The sequence below is a fragment of the Lissotriton vulgaris genome, unplaced genomic scaffold (assembly GCF_964263255.1).
Source record: "Lissotriton vulgaris unplaced genomic scaffold, aLisVul1.2 SCAFFOLD_1856, whole genome shotgun sequence".
Taxonomy (NCBI): Eukaryota; Metazoa; Chordata; class Amphibia; order Caudata; family Salamandridae; genus Lissotriton; species Lissotriton vulgaris.
In genome coordinates this window covers 82575-103810 of record NW_028249042.1, presented here as the reverse complement: position 1 = coordinate 103810, position 21236 = coordinate 82575, and the positions used below count along the sequence as shown (strand labels likewise).

Genomic DNA, 21236 nt, shown 5'->3' with positions numbered 1-21236 from the left:
TGAAGGTTGCCGTAGCAATGATCGCCTGCTTCTTATTCTGTCTTATCTGTTGCGAGGTGACCTGTACACGTGCAGTGGTCCTTCTTGATGTACCGCCTCTGCGACCTGTCGGACGCCCCTGGGGGATCTTTGCCTATCCTTAGTTTGTGTGGCGATCTCCGCAGCGTTAGTTAGTTCCATTACCTCGAGCCAGTCTTCAACATCCTCAGGACTTTCAAAGAAGTAAGTTTTCTGTTTGTGTAGTATTTTCAACCGTGCCGGGAACAGCAGTGCGTACTTTATATTCAGGTCCCGGAGCTGTCGTTTCACCCCCATAAAGGAGGACCGCTGCCTCTGAACCAACATCGTATAGTCCGGGTATAAGGAAATTCTTGCATTTTCAAAATTGATCGGTGCAGCCTCCCTGGCCTTTTGCAGCAGAGTGTCCCGGTCTCGGAAATTCAGCAGCTTTACTATAAGGGGCCTCGGTGGGGCACCCGGTTTCGGCCTTCCGGTGGGTATTCTGTGTGCTCGCTCTATGCAATATTGTGTGGAGAGTCCCTCCGTAGTGACGGGATCTCTGAACCACTGTTCCATATACCCAGATGCATCAGACCCTTCGCTTTTCTCCGGTAATCCAATCACTCGGATGTTGTTCCGTCTTGCTCTTCCTTCTGAGTCCTCTACCTGTTCAATTAAGGTGGCCACCTGCGTCTGTAGCTGTTTCACATCACTTTCCATCTGTTTCTGCTTTGGTATAATCTCTGCCAGCGTCGCCGCATGGTCTTTCACCTTGTCCGCCGTCTTCACATGATCTGCCCTGAGCAAGTTCAGTCCAGTGGTCAGGGTCCCTATTTGAAGCTCAATTGCTTTCCTGGAGTCTCGCACTTTCTTCAGTATGAGATCCAACTTGTCCTCCGGAACAGGCACCGTAGTGGGGGATACAACCAGACGCTGGTGTGCTATCCATGCTGTATATTTCTTCTTGTACAGGGTCCGCGCCACTTTGTTCCTGTTGTTTCGCCCTGTTTCGCCCTATATTGTTCAGTTAGTGTGAGGCACAGCCACTCTGGCCGTATCCTTCAGGGCAGAAGATTCACACTGTACCCTGCTACCATGCTACAGATGCTCCAGCTGCTTCCTTGGACAAGGTTGCTACACATGCAGGCTACAGGGCAGCAACGTGACCGTGCACTGGGCTAGCGGGTCTCACTGCAGCAGTCAGGGGTTCGCAACCGAGGAAGCACTTTAGTCACTCTTTCCTGTTCATCACACGCTCTGCCCCAAGTCTCCTTTATCGTATTGTCCATCTATGGCCTCTGCAACAACCCCAGGTCCGAGCACGTGACGGCAGCTCACACATGGGATCCGCAAATTGCACCATCCCAGGCAAGTCCCCTCGGGTTAGACACCAGAACAGGCCAGTCACATGTCCATACACAGCCCATCTCTCGTTGCCGGCACTCCGTCTCTCCTTCCACCGCAGCGCAGCAGGGGGGTGCCGACAGCGTTGTCTAGGAGGTCACAAGGCGCCCACACCAGCAGTTCCACAGCGGCTGTCCCGGCAACTTTTGAGCACAGGGGTATGTTGTAGCATCACACCATATGTCCCATTAAGTCTCAGCAACAGACTGCTCCCCTATCTGCTCTCTAATATATCAATGCAGGTTCACCCCCGCACTCTTTATGGCGCACTTCTTCTCACCATACCCCGGGATCTGGGCCTTGAGCAGGACTCCTTGGGTTCATAACAGTTCCAATAGGGAATCAGCCGAGATCATACACCGCCGCCCCCAGCCAGACAGACCAGCGGTAAGCGGCGCAAATACAAATGGCCGTCGCAGCAGGGAGTTCACCCGCCAGGCCTCAGTGCCGAGTTCCGCCAGCCCAAGCCTCCCCCTTAGTGGTAGTGTTGACTGTGCTGTGTATGCCGCCTCCTCCACCGATATTCAATGTGCTGTAGGGGGGAGGCCCCAGTATCCCGTTTCAAGCTACGTCTGCCTCTGTCAGCCGCTAGGGAGAGCAGACCGCCGGACATCCACGGGCTTGCGTGATGGCGTTCCCTGGGTCGCGGGTTCGCAAGCCCTCCTTCCTGCCAGCGTGCTATCAGTCACAACGCTCACCTTTTCCGTACAGTTCTGGGACAGAAAAACGATGACCCGTCCGTCATGTGTGCGTGTTCCAGCTCTGATCACCGTATTTTAGGATGCTGCAGCGCTAAATGTCTGTCCTGCGCTGCCGCTCTGCCCTCGTCCACGCTGTGCGGCCGCAATGGCGATATCACAGCACTCCACTCCCAATTGCTCGCATCAGAACGGCACCGAGTGTCCGTGTCCGTTCCCTCGGCCTCATCCCGCAGCTGCAGCCGTCTGCTTACAGTGTGGGGCTTGTAATTATTAGGATTTTGTAGGCTCGGGTCCGGAGCTCGCCTAGCAGACGACCGCCATGCTTGGCTGCCTGCCACGCCCCCAGCGCAGTCCCTATTAAACACAGTTTAAACAGCTCAGAGAAGCACCCTCTGATGTACAACATCCCTGTTGCTGGGGGGGAGAGGGTGCAGGTTTCATTGGCTTGTTAACACAAAATGGTGGCTGGGGTGCACTGTTTAACATACAAGTCTTAGGACAGAGCAAAGGAGAAATTTGGAGGGAAAACTGAATAGTCACCAGGAATGAGAGGGAAAAACTACAGAGTTTGGACTGCAAATCCCACAATTCAACACGTTAAATGGAAGCAATCATGGGCAGGAAAAACCACAAGTTTAAAACACAAAACAGGTGATAAAATATGCAATCACAGGCAGGTTAAAACTACCATTTTAAACTGTGACAACCACAGGCAAAGACAGTAATCACAGAAAGGGAAAACCGTTTTTTTCAAAAAACATTATCACTCCGCGGGAAATAGGCAAGATAACTTGTTTACCAGAACAAAGGGAGAAGCAGCACTTAGAATAATGGCCTCTCACTTCCTCTTCATGGTCCATCTTCATTGTTTGTGTTATTGAGGGGGTGCACTGAAAATAGCATTGTGATATGCCCTGTGTTGAACAGGTGCAGCACATGCTGCCTTGCGAAAGCCACGAGTGGCAGTAAGTATATTGTGAGTGGTAAGGAAAGTGACAGCCCCCCCCCCACTCTTTCCTAACTTGATCACCCCACACAGCTCTGATCCCTTTCTTTTTAGGAACTCTCCCTCTTTGTGGGGCATGTTGCCCAGTCCACTTCCAGTCTTACTACGGCCTGCCCTCGTCAGCTGTCTGAAGCGCTATATTAAAGCAATCTGAATACAATGTACTGTTTGGCAATGACCATTCCTTTCAGAAAAGACTGGCCCAGTGCCGGAACAATAACTCTCTTCGACACCCAGCATCTCCCCACCAACATTAGTTGGTAATGTGCTGTGCTAACAAGGAGAAAGAGGGCAAAACGCTAGCTTCCCCCCTGTGTTTAATTGTTTGAAGCTAATCTTAAAGCTGTTTAATGCTGTAGAGACAGGCCCCTCTGATCACTTTGCAATTAGTGTTTCAAGTTGACCTGGAGATGGAGTTCCCTCAAGCTTTTGTGTCCTTCCTTGGCTTTACCAATGCTTGTTCGGCTAATGTTGTCTTCATACTCTGGAGGCTAAAGCCGATTTTTTTACGCTTAACTATGTGGCATTTTTTTAATTTTCTCTTTTTCATCTTCTTCCATCTTCCCTTTAATGTTTCAATCTTGTAGTCTTTCTTCCTTTTGTTTATTTGCCATGTTGGATGTGTTTCTCCATGTAAGGCTGGCGTAGATACACCTCCTTCTCCTCACCTTTCCCCTCACTACTTTTCACACTGTTTTGTTCTCACTTCTACTCTCTATTACTGTTCTACCCCCATTGTGGTTGTGCAATGACTATAGTGCATGTCTCTCCCTCTATGTCTGATGTGTCCGTGTTTGTTGTTTCTGTTGAGACCTTATTATTGGGCACTGAACCTACAGGCCTTTGATCACCAGTTTTCTTCCAGTATCAGATGATGCTGCTTCTTTCGATTACATCTGGATCCAATGCTGATCCCTGCCTCCTCCATAGTAGTTGCATCGGTACACCTCACCCCACAACCCTCACCACCCAAATGATACACGGACGGGGCCCCTGGGGGAGGCAATCGTACGTCCGCTTACCTCTGATGGGAGCTGGAATCCGCGGGCCTCGAGTCCGACGTTGATGGGGGAGAGGGAGCGGGCCTAGGGGGGGGGGGGGCTAACGGGCCTGAGGCTGGCGAGGGGCAGCCTGGCGACCGTGGTGGAGCAGGGGGCAGCAGAAAAGAGGACGCCGGGAGGGAGGAGCTCCCTTAAAACCTCCCAGGGAAGGGGGTGGGGGCTTGACCTAGCATGACCCGCCTTCCCCGCCCCTTCCCGCCCACGGGCCGTCCTCGGTTCCCTGCGCCCTACTACGGGGTTTGCCCTCCCATGGGGGTCCCTTGCAGGGACCTCGGGCCTCCCTCATTATTTTGTCAACCGAACAGGTAATCACAGGTAGTGGTTCCAATCTTCCCACACAGAACTGCAATTGTAAAGGCATCAGCATCAGCAAGCGAACCTTTACACGTCGCGGTAGGGTTTATTTATTTTTAGAGTTTTGTTAAACGCGGACTAGACCCGAGACATCGGGTATTTATCAGAACGCTTTACATGAGCACCAGTTTCGTTACATGAGAGTTGCATCAGGACGGTTAATTACTGGCCTGGCTAGTATTTGTCTGCAAGGCTGGGACACATTTTTTAAAAATGCAGCAAAAGTCGGTATGTTAAATAAAGGCTTTGAAACATAAACCGAAAATAGCAAATGCAGCAAAAAATTGCATACAAAGTTTTAAAGCTGTCTGTATAATTCTTAAACAATTATTATAATCAAGATATTTAAAAAATATAAAGGATTTTACAGAACATCGTATTTAGCTGCCAGCTCCAGGCACTTAGAGAATCATAGAACAAAATCAAATTGCTGGTATTTTAGCTGAGAAAGAACGGAAACCTAGAGTCAAAGCGCAGGAAGCAGAGGAGTCAGTTCTCTGCTCTGTGACTTTAACATGAACCCGGAAGTCCCAGCGCAGACAGAGAGGGGCAGACCCACAGAAAAACCCACTTCAGTTAACTTTACTTCCTGCATTTCTGCATCATGGCGGCAGCAGCTCAGCTCGGTAACCTCGAGGAAGAGGCCACTTGTTCGATCTGTTTGGAATATTTTACTGACCCGGTGATGATTTTTGATTGTGGACACAACTTTTGCCGCTCCTGCATCACCCAGAGCTGGGGGGGAAGAGACGAAAAATCCCCCTGTCCACAGTGCAGGGAAATATCTTCTGGGAAAAATGTCCGACCCAACAGGCAACTTGGGAACATAGTGGAAATATTAAAACAGCTTCATCTGCCAACCGTGAGGCCACCAGAGCAGAATCTGTGTGAGAAACATGAGGAGAAACTGAGGCTGTTTTGTGCAGAGGATCAGATGATGATATGTTTGGTCTGCCGAGAGTCCAAGGAGCATAAAACTCATTCAGCAAGTCCTGTAGAGGAGGCTTCAGAGGAGTACAAGGTACGTCTGTGGACGTTCAGTGATCACCTAGTCACTTGGTGAGCAACACCAAGGGGCAGTCAAAGAGCAAGCTATGTGTGTGAGTGGTCAGGGGTCACACTGTGAGCCCTGTTGAGGCACCGCAGAGGAGCACATGGTGTGGGTGGGTGTTCTGCAACTACAAGTGAAGATCACAGGGTGTGACAGGGAGTATAAATACGAGTGCACAGTTGCTGTGAATATCCATAACTATGTGGGACATTAAATGATTTTACAAATTCTTCCTTTTTAATATGTATGAATGTATTGTAACGAAAGATGTATTTTGCTAAGAGAGACATATGTATGAAAGGGTTCTGAATAAATGTGAAACTGGGCACTATAACCACAAAGAGTGTTCCTTCAGCTGATATATGAGTAGAGGATGCTTACCAAATGGTACTATTACCTATAACAGGGTTGCATAAGGGAAATATATCAAAATACGCTTTGAATTTTCCACATGATGGTGATGTGAATATATGATGTGATAAATGATGAATGCCATTATTTATCCATAATGTTTTTCATTTCAGGTTTTTAAAAGATATACAAGTTGTATATTTTTCTATTCCCAAAATAGGGAACAAAGGACAGTGTTTGTGATCAGCAGGCATATGTACATTTACTATATCACCCAGTGAGGTGTTATAGGGATCGATTTTTGGTCCTGAGGAAGAAAGCCAAGGGGATGGCTTCTGAAACATGTCGACCTTGTAGGAGCTGACTCATTATAGTACACCATCTAAACCTCCACATTTTTACTATTCTCAGCTAGGAAAGACAATAAAGTATATTTGATCCAATAGCCAAAGAATTTTTAACCATCACATACTCTTTTCACGATCCCACGCACTACACATATTCACCAATCACTAAATAAAGTGCTCCCGCGTCTACATAGGTAGTAGCACGCCCTGTCCCGTAGAGGGGCGGGAAGACCCCAATGATGAAGCATGACACTGAATCAGGTTTCAGTGTGTGAGGGGTATTTTTACAATTATTGAAACATTGCCCTTCCTACAATTAAGAGAAGGAGCTTAGATCTTTTTACACCATTATCCACGTATGATTAAACACCTCAAATAAAAATAGCAGCACACATATGGGCAAATATACATTCACGTAATAAATGGTATAATCCCTATGTTGAATTACAGTATCAAGAGGAGGGTGATTCTACCTTTTTCCTCTTCACTCCCGCCTTTTGATTTTTTGATTATGTCTGTGGAAAGTCAGGGATCATTGCCACTCTGTGAGCCTCATCAAGGAGGCAGTATGAGAGCACGAGCTAAGTGTACAGGTGTTCAGAGGTTACAAGTCACTCTGTGTGCCCCATAGAGGAGGCCGCAGAAGAGCACAAGGTATGTGTGTGATTGTTAAAGATTCACAAGTGAATACACTGCTGGTATCTCTCAGAAAATGCAATATCTCTGGGTTTCCAGTAATCAAAGGCACCCTGTGAGCCTCATATAGAAAACTGTCCAAGAGCACAAGGTATGTGAGTGGGTGTACAGAGTTCACTAATAAAGACACGCCATGAGACCAGGTATTTAAGTTGGATTATAGGGATCAGAGGTTGTTCGAGCCTCATAAAAAGGGGTTGGAAGGTAGGACAAGATACACCTGTGGGCATTCAGGGACCACAAAGTCACGCCGTGAACTCCACTGAGGAACCTACTAAGGAGCACATGCCTTGTGTGGGTGTTCTGGAACCACAAGTGAATAGCACAGGTATGTCTGTGACAATTCTAAGATCACAAAGGCACTTGGTGAGCCACACTAAGGGGCAGATGGAGTGTGAGTGTTTAGAGGTCACATCCCCCCCATTGCTTAGGGTGATCAGAGGGTTCTGTGTCACTGGGCCAGTATTTTCCATTCCTGGACTTTACTTTTTCTTATCATTTTTATTATCTGGTGTGTTGAAGCAATATAGTCAAGTAAAACCAACCAAGACCACAACTCACAGAATACACTGGTGTGTTAAATGAAAAGCCCAGAAATGGAAAAGTTGTGTCCCTGTTACATGGAGTCATCTGGTCACCCTACTTATGCATGCCATTGAGGAGGTTGCTGAAGAGAAAAGGGTATGCATGTGGATGTTCAGGGAATCAAAAGGCACCAGAGAGTCTATCGAAGGGGCTGCTGAAGAGCTCTAGGTATGTGTGTGGATGTTTATGGATCATAATACACTATGTGGGCCCTAACGAGACGTCTGTGCAAGGAGTTTATGTGGGTGTTCATGTTTCAAAAGTGAAATACTGTAAATTCCACAGATGAAGAACTTTCAGAGGAGCACAAGGTATGTGTGTATGTGTTCGATAAGCACACGTGAATTCACTCCTTAAATCTTTAACAGGAAACAAAGTATGTTTTGGGGTGTTAAGAAATCAAAATCACCCTACGGGTCCAATAGGGAATGGTGCCCTAGCGCATATCTATAGTATGTATGTAGTAGTCGGGTTTTACAGTAAAGATATCCTGTGAGTCACATAGAGGAATACAAGGTATGTATGTCAGGTTTCAGGGGTCAAAGCTTGTACACTACGAGCCTCATAGAAGAGGATGCTGAATAAAAATGCAAGATATGTCTGAGGGTATTCGGGGATCGCAAAGAACCCTGTGGATCCTGCCCCAAATTACATGGTAAGTCTGTGAGTGTTTAGGGATCCTAGGCAAATACACTGAGACCTACATAAGAAACTGCAATGGAGCAGACAACCTATCTGTTAGAGCGCTTAGATCACAGGCGGATACCATGAGCCACAGAGGCAGCTGCAGACGATCAGAAGGAATGTGTGTGTGGACGTTTTTGGATCTCACATGGTACTCAAAGGGTTCAGTGGGGTAGTACATGGTGTTGTGCATGAGCTTACAGAGTCATTGGTGTCAGAAGATTTCATGCAGCAATGCAGGGTGTGGCACACAGGCTCACAAGGGCATCAGGTACAGCAGAAGAGGTGCAGCAATGCAGGGTTGGGCACACAGGCCCACAAGGGCATAAGGCCCAACAGAAGTGGTGCAGCAATTCAGGGTGTGGTACACGGGCTCACAAGGGCATTAGGCTCAAAAGAAGAGGGTCAGTAATGCAGGGTGTGGCACACAGGCTCACACGGTTATCAAACACAGCAGACGATGTGTAGCAAATGCAGGGTGTAGCACACAGGCTCAGATGGGCACAGACAGCAGAGGAGCTGCAGCAATGCAGGGTGTGGCCCACAGGCTCACAAGGGCATCAGGCACAGCAGACGATGTGCAGCAATGCTGGGTGTGGCCAACGGGCTCTCAAGTGCATCAGGCCCAGCAGAAGAGGTGCAGCAATGCAGGGTGTGGCACACAGGTTCGTATGGTAATCAAACACAGCACACGATGTGCAGCAATGCAGGGTGTAGAACACAGGCTTGCAGTGCATCAGAGACAGCAGACAATGTGCAGCAATGCAGGGTGTGGCACACAGGTATCAGACACAGCAGACGATGTGCAGCAATGCAGGGTGTGGCACACAGGCTTGCTAGGGCATCAGATACAGCAGACGATGTGCAGCAATGCAGGGTGTGGCACACAGACTATAAGTCAAAAAGGAGATTCCCTTTGGACGAATGAGCATAGAACAGCTAGTTCTTACGGACCAAACAAATAAAAATACATCAATACGTAGCACATGGACAAGCAGGAAGCAATGTGAACAGAATTAAAAACAAGTGAAAACACTCTAGTAAGATTAATCTAAACAATTTATTAATATACACTATATTTGTTAAAAAATGGGAAACAAACAGGACGGAAATAATATACAGTCAATCAATGAAACATTCCAATAAAAAGGAGGTACAGGTTGAGGACTAAATTCACACAATGATACGGAATTTTCCTCTATTTCTTGACCATGTATTACTCCTTATGCATCGACGCGTTTCGGTGGTGAGAAAGAAGTTTTACCACCTTCATCAGGACAGTTGAGATAGTAGTTTCCCAATAATTCTAAAATTTAAAACAGAACCATTCTTAGTTATAGTTACTATTCATGGCAACATAATGTAGTTCTTCTTAAAAAATATAATGTAAACGGATATTGCTAACCTAACAGATTGTCCAACAAAATTGTATCAACACTGCTTCCATGTGCAAAAAAACAGACATTACATAGAACAACATAACATAGCATAGTAATCATAAACATTGCCACAATATGCTTATAACATTATTCATTTCATCATTTTATCTTTCATGAATAGTCAGTAACATCTACAGCTTGTACCTTTTTGTTCTTAGGTATCCCTGAAACGTCCTGATACCCTGACAGTTCTCAATTCTAATATCTTCACTACTTCATTATAGACAAGAGAGGTGGATAGTACAATGTTATTGATACATCACCTACCTCGATAAAACCATTAGGATCGTAATAAGGGGTACTCAGCCTCCTTTCCACACAAAGAGGATATTCGTCCAGCGAAATATCCTCTCACTTTCAATGTTTAAAAAGTGTCCTATATAGGGAAATGAGCAAAAGTTAGCCCTGTATAGCATCACTATCTGTATTTTGCATTCTATACATTAGCTATATTTGAAAGTATGTGAGCCCTAATTGTATTATGGGCCCTTTTTCGGCGCATTCATCTATCAGGAATATCTTTGAAATTCCGGTCTCTATTCTTATGTGAATAGACAGTCATTAAATCGGTAGGTGTTGATTATATACTCGCACCATAAATTAAATTATATTAATAGTAGGCTAGACACGGTTGATGTCTGAGATGCTTTAGAGTCACGCTTATCTGCCTTACAAATCATTCGACATCTGTCTCCAACTATTAGTGTGATGAGTCGTCTGTGTGATCGTGCGCTGTGAATAGGTTTCAATAGCTATATCCGACTTTTCAGTCTTTCTAGAAAACAAGTGGTGAAGATCTTTCACCACAAAAGCAATGGCTAACTTTTGCTCATTTCCCTATATAAGCTGTAGATGTTACTGACTATTCATGAAAGATAAAATGATGAAATGATTAATGTTATAAGCATATTGTGGCAATGTTTATGATTACTATGCTATGTTATGTTATGTTGTTCTATGTAATGTCTGTTTTTTTGCACATGGAAGCAGTGTTGATACAATTTTGTTGGACAATCTGTTAGGTTAGCAATATCCGTTTACACTATATTTTTTAAGAAGAACTACATTATGTTGCCATGAATAGTAACTATAACTAAGAATGGTTCTGTTTTAAATTTTAGAATTATTGGGAAACTACTATCTCAACTGTCCTGATGAAGGTGGTAAAACTTCTTTCTCACCACCGAAACGCGTCGATGCATAAGGAGTAATACATGGTCAAGAAATAGAGGAAAATTCCGTATCATTGTGTGAATTTAGTCCTCAACCTGTACCTCCTTTTTTATTGGAATGTTTCATTGATTGACTGTATATTATTTCCGTCCTGTTTGTTTCCCATTTTTTAACAAATATAGTGTATATTAATAAATTGTTTAGATTAATCTTACTAGAGTGTTTTCACTTGTTTTTAATTCTGTTCACATTGCTTCCTGCTTGTCCATGTGCTACGTATTGATGTATTTTTATTTGTTTGGTCCGTAAAAACTAGCTGTTCTATGTTCATTCGTCCAAAGGGAATCTCCTTTTTGACTTATAGTCGTTTACGGAACCCTGTCCCTTTGGCCTTGGGGTCCCTCTCTCTTTTATTAGAGATTCTGTGGCACACAGACTGACATGGGCACTGACACAGCAGACGAGGGGCAGCAATGCAGGGTGTGGCACACATGCTCACAAGGGCATCAGCCACAACAGACGATGTGCAGCAATGTAGGGTGCAGCACACAGGCTGACAAGGGCAACTAAACAGAAGAAGAGGGGCAGAAATGCAGGGTGTGGCACACATGCTCACAAGGGCATCAGGCACAGCAGAAGTGGTGCAGGATGTGGCACACAGGCTCTCAAGGGCATCAGGCACAGCAGAAGGGGTGCAGCACTGCAGGGTGTGGCACACAAGGACATCAGGCACAGCAGAAGAGGTGCAGCAGTGCAGGGTGTGGCACACAGGCTTGCAAGGGCATCATACACAGCAGACAATGTGCAGCAATTCAGGGTGTGGTACACAGGCTCACAAGGACATCAGGCACAGCAGAAGAGGTTCAGCAGTGCAGCGTGTTGCACTCGGGCTCACAAGGGCATTAGACACTGCAGAAGGGTTGTAGCAATGCAGGGTGTGGCAGACAGGCTCATATGGTTATCAAACACAGCAGATGTGCAGCAATGCAGGGTGTGGCACACGGGCTCATATGGTTATCAAACACAGCAGATGATGTACAGCAATGCAGGGTGCAGCACACAGGCTCAAAGGGCATCTGACACAGAGGTAGAGTGGCAGCAATGCAGGGTGTGGCACACATGCTCACAAGTGCATCGGGGACAACAGGAGAGGTGCAGCAATGCAGGGTGTGGCACACAGGTTCACCTGGTTATCAAGCACAGCAGACGATATGCAGCAATGCAGGGTGTGGCACACAGGTTTACTTGGTTATCAAGCACAGCAGACGATGTGCAGCAATGCAGGGTGTATTGGGCACAGGCTCAGATGGGCACAGACACAGCAGAAGAGGTGCAGTAATGCAGGGTGTGGCACTCAGGCTCAAGATGACAAGGGCATCAAGCACAGCAGAAGAGGTGCGCCACAATGCAGGGTGTGGTACACAGGTTCCCTAGGGCATCAGACGCAGCAGACAATGTGCAGCAATGCAGGGTGTGGCACACAGACTGAAATGGGCACGGAGACAGCAGAAGAGGTGCAGCAATGCAGGGTGCAGCACTCGGGCTCTCAAGGGCATCAGACACAGAAGAAGAGGTGCAGCAGTGCAGGGTGCGGCACCCAAGCTCTCAATGGCATCAGACACAGCAGAAGAGGTGCAGCAATGCAGAGTGGAGCACACGGGCTCAGATGGGCACTGTTAGACCTGACATCATTGGCGTGAGTCTCCCTTCCATTTTTGACGGATTGCCTCCTCTGTTTTGATATGTTTTTGCTGGATTTATGTTTTGGGCACTGTGCCACTGCTAATCCGTGCCACAGTGCAAGTGCTCCCTATTTTAAATTGATATATTAATTGGATTCCATGATTGGGTTATTTGATTTATCTGTCAGCCCCTAGTACAGAGCACCATGGGTGCCCAGGGCGTGTAAATCAAATGCTGCTGGTGGGCTTGCAGCACTGGTTGTGCCACCCACAGAAGCAGCTTGTAAAGTGTGTCTCAGGCCCGTCATTGCAAGGCCTATGTGCAGCCTAGCACTGCCATGTCGACTTGGCCAAGTGCACCCACTTGCCAGTCCCTAAGCCTTCCCTTTGCTTCATGTTAGGCACCCCTATGGTAGGCCCAAGGGCAGGGTGTATTGTAAGTATAAGGTAGGACATGCTCTGATGTGTGTAGCATGTTCTAATAGTGACTTACAGCCATTTTCGTTTTTCACTATTGAAGGCTACCTGTTCTCCATAGGCCAGAATGGGCAGTTGGTTATTACATTCTTATAATCCTAACTGACTCGAGGAACATGGTAGAAATTTGAATTCAGTATGCCTGAACTCAGAATAATAAAATATATCTTTTAGTAAAATTGGTTTTAATATTCTGTGTTTGAAAATACAACTTTTAGAAAGTAGGTATTTTCTTGCCTAACTATCCAGGACTGCCTCTGCTGGGTTGTGTTTTCCTTGTCTGGGTTTCTGAGTGACAGGGCTGGGGGATTCCAGGAGACAGGCTGGGGCAGCCCAGTGGTGAATAGAGAGATCTGCATCTAGATGGGAGAGAGGAGTTGCACCTGGGACCTGTTTGCTGGGTTGGCCTGCAGTGGTTGCTTCATTGCCAAGGGAAAGGAGAAGGAACTTTTTATGGACTATCATCATCTACAGAATATTCTCCAAGGTCTTGAACTGTGCTTGCCTCCTGCTAAAGTCTCAGGGACAAAAGACTTCACCTCCAGCTCCCCCTGAATTTCCTTGCTGGAAATTCTGACTCTAGACACTTGGGTACCGCTGGGAGCTGGAAGCGTGACGCATAGAGAAGAAGCGTGTCGCCCCCGCAGCTGGAATCATCGCATCGCCAGAGAAGCGAGCCTTCGCCGCATCTCCCTGGAAGCGTGTGTTCATCGAAGCTGCCTGCTGTCGCATCACTGGAGAAGCGTGTCGCAGGGCCTGTCGCGGCTCCAAAGTACAGAGTCGTCGCAAGGCTGCCAGGGCGTCATCGCATCGTCATTGCCTCACCCCATCAAGGGCGCCATCTTCTCGCCTCGCAATTGGATCCTCGCATCGCATCAAGGCGCCATCTTGCGCACCGCAATTGGCCCGCAGGCCTATAATCTACACATCACCTCCACTGGTAAGGCTCATGACAAGTCCCCTACTCTGCGCAAGCATTGAGGCAGGACGCAACCGTTCCCCCTGGATCACGGAACCAACGCATCTCCCCTTTTGCAAGCCTTTTGTTTACTTTGCGTTACACATCCAGGTACTTTGTTGAGAACTTTGTCGCATTTGCCAACAACATGAACTAAGCAACTTTAATCATCTTTTAAGTAATCTTAAGTGTAGTATTGTGGATTTTTGTCGTTTGTGGTCTTGTGTTAAGTCTATATAAAGAATACTTATTTTTATAAAAACCTGTGTTGTGTCCATCTGTAGTGTTATCACTGTATTACTGTGTATATTCACAAATGCTTAACACACTGCCTCGAGATAAGCCTGTCTGCTCGTGCCAAGCTACCAAGGGGGTGAGCAGGGGATATTAAGGAGTGTAATCCTCTTATCCTGACTTAGAAGTAAGGGTCCCTATTTGGACAAAGGTGAATACCATTGGCAACTAGAGACCCCCAGATCTAACAGGCACAGACAGCAGAAGCAGTGCAGCAATGCAGGGTGTGGCACACAGGCTCACATGGTTATCAAACACAGGAGAAGTGGTGCAGCAATGCAGAGATAGGCAGAGACTAAGCAGAAGAGGTGCAGCAATGCAGGGTGTGGCACATGAGCTCACAAGGGCATCAGACACAGCAGAAGAGGTGCAGCAATGCAGGGTGTGGCACACAGGATCACACGGGCATCGGGCACAGCAGAAGAGGTGCAGCAATGCAAGGAGTAGTTCACGGTCTCACAAGGGCATCAGGCACAGCATAGAATGTGCAGCAATGCAGGGTGTGGCACATGGGCTCACAAGGGCATCAGGTACAGCAGACGATGTGCAGCAGTGCAGGTTGAGGCACTCAGGCTCACAGGGCCATCAGGCACCACAGAAGAGGTGCAGCAATGTAGGGTGTGGCACACAGGCTCAGATGGACATAGACACAGCAGAAGAGGTGCAGCACTGCAGGGTGTGGCACTCGGGCTCACAAGAGCACCAGGCACAGCAGAAGAGGTGCAGCAGTGCAGGATGTGGCACACGGGCTCACAAGGGCATCAGACACTCCAGACGATGTGCAGCAATGCAGGGTGTGGCATATGGGCTCGCAAGGGCATCAGGCACAACAGAAGGAGTGCAGCAGTTCAGGATGTGGCACACAAGGGCATAAGGCACAACAGAAGAGGTGCATCAATTGCAGTGTGGGGCACACAGGCTCACATGGTTATCAGACACAGCAGTCGATGTGCATCAGTGTAGGGTGTGGCACACAGAGGCTCACAAGGGCACCAGGCACAGCAGAAGTGGTGCAGCAATGCAGGGTGCAGCGCACAGGCCCCAAAGGGCATCAGTGCAGATGACTCCCCAGCAATGCAGGGTTCAACAGGCTCAAAGGGAAGTGCAGGGTCCAGGCGCCAGACTTACATCTTCATTGGGAACACAGAGCAGTTCTCATGCAACAGTTGCTGCTTGAAATATGCAGGCTTTGGGGATCCCTCACTGGATGAATGAACTTAGGGTTGGGCTGTGGTTACAGGCGCCTGGTCTTCGGAAGCTCAATCTCCGACTTTTATACCTGAGGTTACTGGACACTGAACTTGGGCTCTGCGTGATCAGGACAAGTCCCCCCAGCAGGAACCTCCTGGGTGTGTTAAGGGATGGGAGGAACAAAGAGAAGGGAGGCTGTAGACACTGACTACAACTAACACTGGTTCACTGTTGAAAACGTTTCTCACCCACTGAGGCCCCCATCACTGCACATGAGAACCTCACTTCTCATGGTTCCAAGCGCTGCATCCTATAGACCTGGACCTGATGGTACCTGAGCCTGACAGCACTGTGAGGCCATGCTAATGCCAATATAGCATTGTACACAGATCTGTGCCAAAACATACATCCAAAAACAACAATTGATGGACAGAATGTTGCACAATAGCAGAACATTCACCCCCAGTCACAGATCTGGGTTTAATCCATCGTTATTTTGCTCACCAGACCACCCCAGTTCAGACATGGCCATATGCAAATCAGTCTTGACCCTGTGCCTCATGGGAACAGTCCAGCCCGAACTGCCAAGCCATGTCTTTCCTGGACCGGAACCAAGCATCCTAGGACCGGTTTCTGGCTATCATCCGTCATCAGCCAGGATAGCTTGATTCCAGTGGCCTGGAGAGCACAGGACTCACGTCTGAGCATACCCGTCCCACTCGGGTGACAAATGCAAAAACAACAATTGATGGACGGAATGTTGCACAATGGCAGAACACTCACCCCCAGTCACAGATCTGGGTTTAATCCATCGTTATTTTGCTCACCAGACCACCCCAGTTCAGGCATGGCCATCTGCAAATCAGTCTTGACCCTGTGCCACATGGGAACAGTCCAGCCCGAACTGCCAAGCCATGTCTTTCCTGGACCAGAACCAAGCATCCAAGGACCGGTTTCTGGCTTTCAGCCGTCATCAGCCAGGATAGCTTGATTCCAGTGGCCTGGAGAGCACGGGACTCACGTCTGAGCATACCCGTCCCACTCGGGGTGACAAATGCAAAAACAACAATTGATGGACCGAATGTTGCACAATGGCAGAACATTCACCCCCAATCACAGATCTGGGTTTAATCCATGGTTATATTGCTCACCATTCAGATGGAGCCCAGATATGACATACTACGCAGAACGAGAAAGTAGTGTCAGTAGGCGCTCTCCTTTCTGAGTTTTATGCAAAATCTACCCCTCTACTCTACTTGGCTGCCACAAGCCTTTAGCAGTGTCATGTGAGTGGGATCCAGAAAAATCACACGGAAGAGGGCTCCTGAAGGGATGCCTAGGCAGGGGAACAGGAGAAATCACATGTAATCAATGAGGAACAACCCACTACCTGAAAATGTATTACAGAAAAGCTATACGTCCAGGATAAAATGAAGGAACAGCAAAATCACATCCCCCAAGAGCAAGAATATAGTATGCTAACAACAGCCAAGAGGCAGCAGATGCTAAAGACACTAATACCCAGAGACCATCGTTATGAGAACAAATGTATCTCTTTTATTACAACAATTCTCAAGGTATAAAAATGACAGTTAATAACCCTTTAATAAATATTCTACAAAATACAATATGCAATCAGAAACATGGTTACATATATAGTTGAAACCCAGGCGCAAAGACACATACACGAAACCAACTCATACTCTCAACCGAATCATACTCACTCATTCATGCAATCACAATATTCACGAGGGGTGTGGTACCGAAGATTCTGGACCCGTGTCGTATACATCATCGTATCACGGCGATTTTGGTATCAGTAGACCGGTAATTAGTTAAATTCTATACATGAGCATTTTCGTTACGATCGAGTGTTGGGATCACCCTGAAATCGCCATTTCCGTCATGAACCCTCGGGTTCCATATTGTGGACGGCATCCATTTTGTTATTGCCCTCACATAGCCAAGTGACTAAGCCAAATACGAGTCTGAAGGACACGTACACCTTTGCTGACTCCTCTGTGACCTGGGCAAGCTGACTCCGCTGCCCGAAGCCAAACCTGTTCGGCCCGGTCCTTTCCTAGTGGCCGAGCGAGATTAGCATCAAGGCACAACATATCATAAACCTTTCATCACACACACACACCATACCTAATCTTACGCACACCTGTCTCTGTTTCTTGCTTTATGACTTGCTTTACGAGGAGGAGGTGCCTGATTTTATTGGGGGTCCGTCGATATCTGATGAAAATACTGGGCCTTGCCGGGTAATCAATTATGGGTTGAACGAACTGAAATATGTACTTGTCATCATGACTCTGCTTTTTCTTTGTAGTGAAAATATGTGTATGGTCAACTGTAAAATAATGGTTTAGATTATAGTCGTGCACAGCTGGATATTAGGTTCTGGATTAAGGCGTGAATCGTGCTCCTTCGTGTACTCCCTGCTTTGGAGTATATGCTATGAACTAAGAGATGCACTAGTACTGGACGGCACTAGTGTCACAAAGGGCACTGATTATTAGTGTGCTAGATCAACCAGCGAATTTTAATCAATAAAGTATTCCAAGCTTAAAGTTCTTTTTCATTGCAGTATTTTATTCATACTTCGATAGAGGTAATCGATGGTTAATATTCAATGTTCATTTGTTTTTTGCAACAATTCAAGTGTTCCCAACCATCCATTAATTCAAATTCCAATGCATTTCGGCCCACTGGCCTTCATCTGGGAAATCTCTGAAACAAGGAGTGGTATCTGTCACTATTTATACTTTAACAGCAGTATGTAAATCACTTACATTTTATAACCGGCATCATTAACTTAAGGTTCATGCATTTCTGGTGCAACCATATAAAACAACCCGTATATAAATGCACATTCAATGTTGTAATCCCTTGTCAACGCCTTAAATACACTGTATTGTAAACCGGTGATAAGATTCAGGGAGCCTAGTGGGTTAATTTCATGCTTAGCAGAACGCATTACCTGGCAAGCGTACATAAAGATAAACATTCAGGATAGTAACATACAAAAAGTTCTCGTGTCTTTTAAATAAGCTCAGATCGTTAAACATAATGCGGCATGGTTAAGTGACAGTTCCCGAAGCGCGATGTTTATATGCGTGCAAGAGCGCTCAAAATGAATGCTCTCTGCGCTGATGTTAAATCAATGTGTAATAAAACGAGTGAACTGCCAGCCGTTATGTGATGTTCCTTCTTACCGGAATTACGGGAACGTTGATTCTCTTAGCGCTGCAAACGAAGCTCTCAGCGCGGTACTAAGTTGGCGTGTGACGCGTGTGGGTTGTGCTAAGGAGTTTTAAAGGCGCGCCTGCATTTGTTAAAGGGCCAGTACACAATATGTAGCAATTTTGCAAAACGATACAAACATTTCACAGCTAAACAATATATACGGTTAATCTACCATGGAAACAGAGGTGCTTGATACATTTTAGTATAATCAACAAGCTTATAAATAGCAGCTAAATTCAGTTCTTTCATTAATCCCCTGGGGGCGCAGTGTTTGTAGATGAAATATCCAGTAGTTTTCACGTTTTAGTAAAGTCTTTCTGTTATCTCTCTCCTCGTCTTTTTCCACAATTTCCAATATGCATGCTCTGATCTGATTAATCTGGTGGTTTTGTTCAATGAAGTGATTGGCAACCGCTGATTTGGCTGCTTTTGTTCTTATGTTACTTTTATGCTCAGTCAGTCTTGTTTTGAGCTTGCGTTCAGTTTGTCCCACATATGCTTTACCACATGGGCATTTTAACATATAAATAACATTTTTCGTGTCGCAGGTTCCATTAACTAGTAGTTTGATTTTATTACCCCGCATTGGGTGTGTGATGGTGTTACCCTCCATAATGTTATTACAGTTACTGCAGTTTCTACAAGGAAGGGTACCTTTGTAAATAGTTGGCTGTTTTGTGGGGGTCGATTTTTTTATGATTTCGCCAAGGTTCCTCGCTCTGGTAAATGCAAAAATAGGTTCATCCTGGAAGATGTTATTGAAGTCTAATTCTGTTTTGAGCAATCGCCAATGTTTTTTGATGATTTTCTTAAATTGTGGAGTGATTGTGGAGTATTTGCTCACACATGTGATTTTGGTGGTTTTCTTACTGGTTTTAGATGTAAGTAAGGTATGTCGGATCTTTGCTGTGGCTCTTTTATGAGCTTCCTGCAATACTTCATCTGGGTATCCTCTTTTTTTGAATTTATTAATCATGCTGATTGCTTGTGTCTTGGATTCCTTCGGGTCTGAGACAATTCTTTGTACACGGAGTAATTGGGAGTATGGTAAGTGTTGCTTGAGAGGTATGGGGTGGAAGCTTTGGTAGGCCAGAAGGTTATTACGGTCAGTCTCCTTGGTGTATAGGGTAGTTTCAAACTTATCACCTGTTCTAGAGATGGTTACATCCAAGTAGTTGATTTGTGTGTCATGTATGGCGTGAGTGAATTGGATTCTGGAATCAATCAAATTTAACTGTTGGATATTACTGATGAGTTGATCTTGTGTATCTTTCCACAGGATAAAAATGTCGTCTATAAATCGCAGGTATAGACGTAGTCCTTGCTGCCATTGAGTGTTCTGTAGAATATGTTTATTTTCATATTGGTGCATGAAAATATTCGCGTATGCTGGGGCTGCTGGATTTCCCATGGCGGTGCCAGACTTTTGTAGGAACCATTTGTCCTCCCATTTGAAGAAACTGTGCATCAACGTAAAATTGAGTAGCTCAAGTAAGAATATTTTCATGTTTTCATCATATTCCATCTCAAGTAAAGCAGCTTCCACGGCCTCGATCCCCAATGTGTGGGGTATGGAGGTGTACAATGCTTGTACGTCAATGGTACACATGAGTATCTTTTCATTCGGTTCTAATTTCACGTTGTCCAACTTATTTAAGAAGTCTGTGGTGTCCTTAATGAAGGAGTTCATTGTGATGACATAAGGTTGGAGGTATTTGTCTATCAGTTTCCCAATTGGTTCCTGTATGCTGCCACATGTTGATACTATAGGGCGACAAGGTGGGTGCAAAGGATCCTTGTGGATCTTGGGTGTGAGGTAAAATTTAGGTGTCTTAGGGTGATCCATGATAAGGTATTTTTTCATTTTGTCATCCACACATCCTTTGTTGATGCCTTCTGTGATTATGCTATGTAGTACTGCTTGGATGTCCTTGGTGGGGTTTGTGTGTAGTTCCATATAGGTGTTCTCATCATTTAAATGCACCTGGGCTTGTGACATATAGTACTCTTAAAATATGGAATGTTTGCCTGAAGCTTATTGTTTCGTATAAAAGAAGAAGACTGGCTTTGTAACTTTGAGCAGTCTCCTGAGAATATACATGCTGTTGTACTTCTAGGATACCTGTTACTGGCTGCAGCCAATAAATTCGATCTTTGACTTCACCAAGAAGACTCTGTGTTTCTGTGGTCTGAAACAGGAAGGACTCGAAGTCTTCGGGTGTTGTCCCCTGGCACCGCCGGGTTCTGAAAAACCCGGTACTTCAGTTGGCGCCCAACGCGGTGGTGATTTCAGCGGTACCGGTCCAAGCCAGAGGTTCGTGAGGAGGTTCGTGTGAAGATTCTGGAGGACGGCCAGCCACTTCATCGACCCCTGTATGTCGATGTGGTTCCGAAAGTCTTTGCTGCGAGGTTCCCCGCGTCCCGACGGCTACGAAGGACTGCTGCCCTGACTATCGCCCTGTTTTGAACCATGGATGATTAGTAGAGCGAAACGATAGACGAGTCTTCTGGTGACGTCATCGATCATCGA

General features: G+C 46.2%; 1 protein-coding gene across 1 annotated transcript in view; it reads left to right on the top strand.

The window, feature by feature from the left end:
* Positions 1-5125: 5125 nt before the first annotated feature.
* Positions 5126-21236, top strand: part of LOC147663730 (E3 ubiquitin-protein ligase TRIM11-like) — a gene marked incomplete at its 3' end in the record, with an annotated part of 58074 nt that continues 41963 nt past the window's right edge. The window contains exon 1 of the mRNA XM_086950243.1: positions 5126-5547. Within this exon, the coding sequence (XP_086806369.1) occupies positions 5131-5547 (417 nt within the window). The remainder of the gene's footprint in view (positions 5548-21236) is intronic.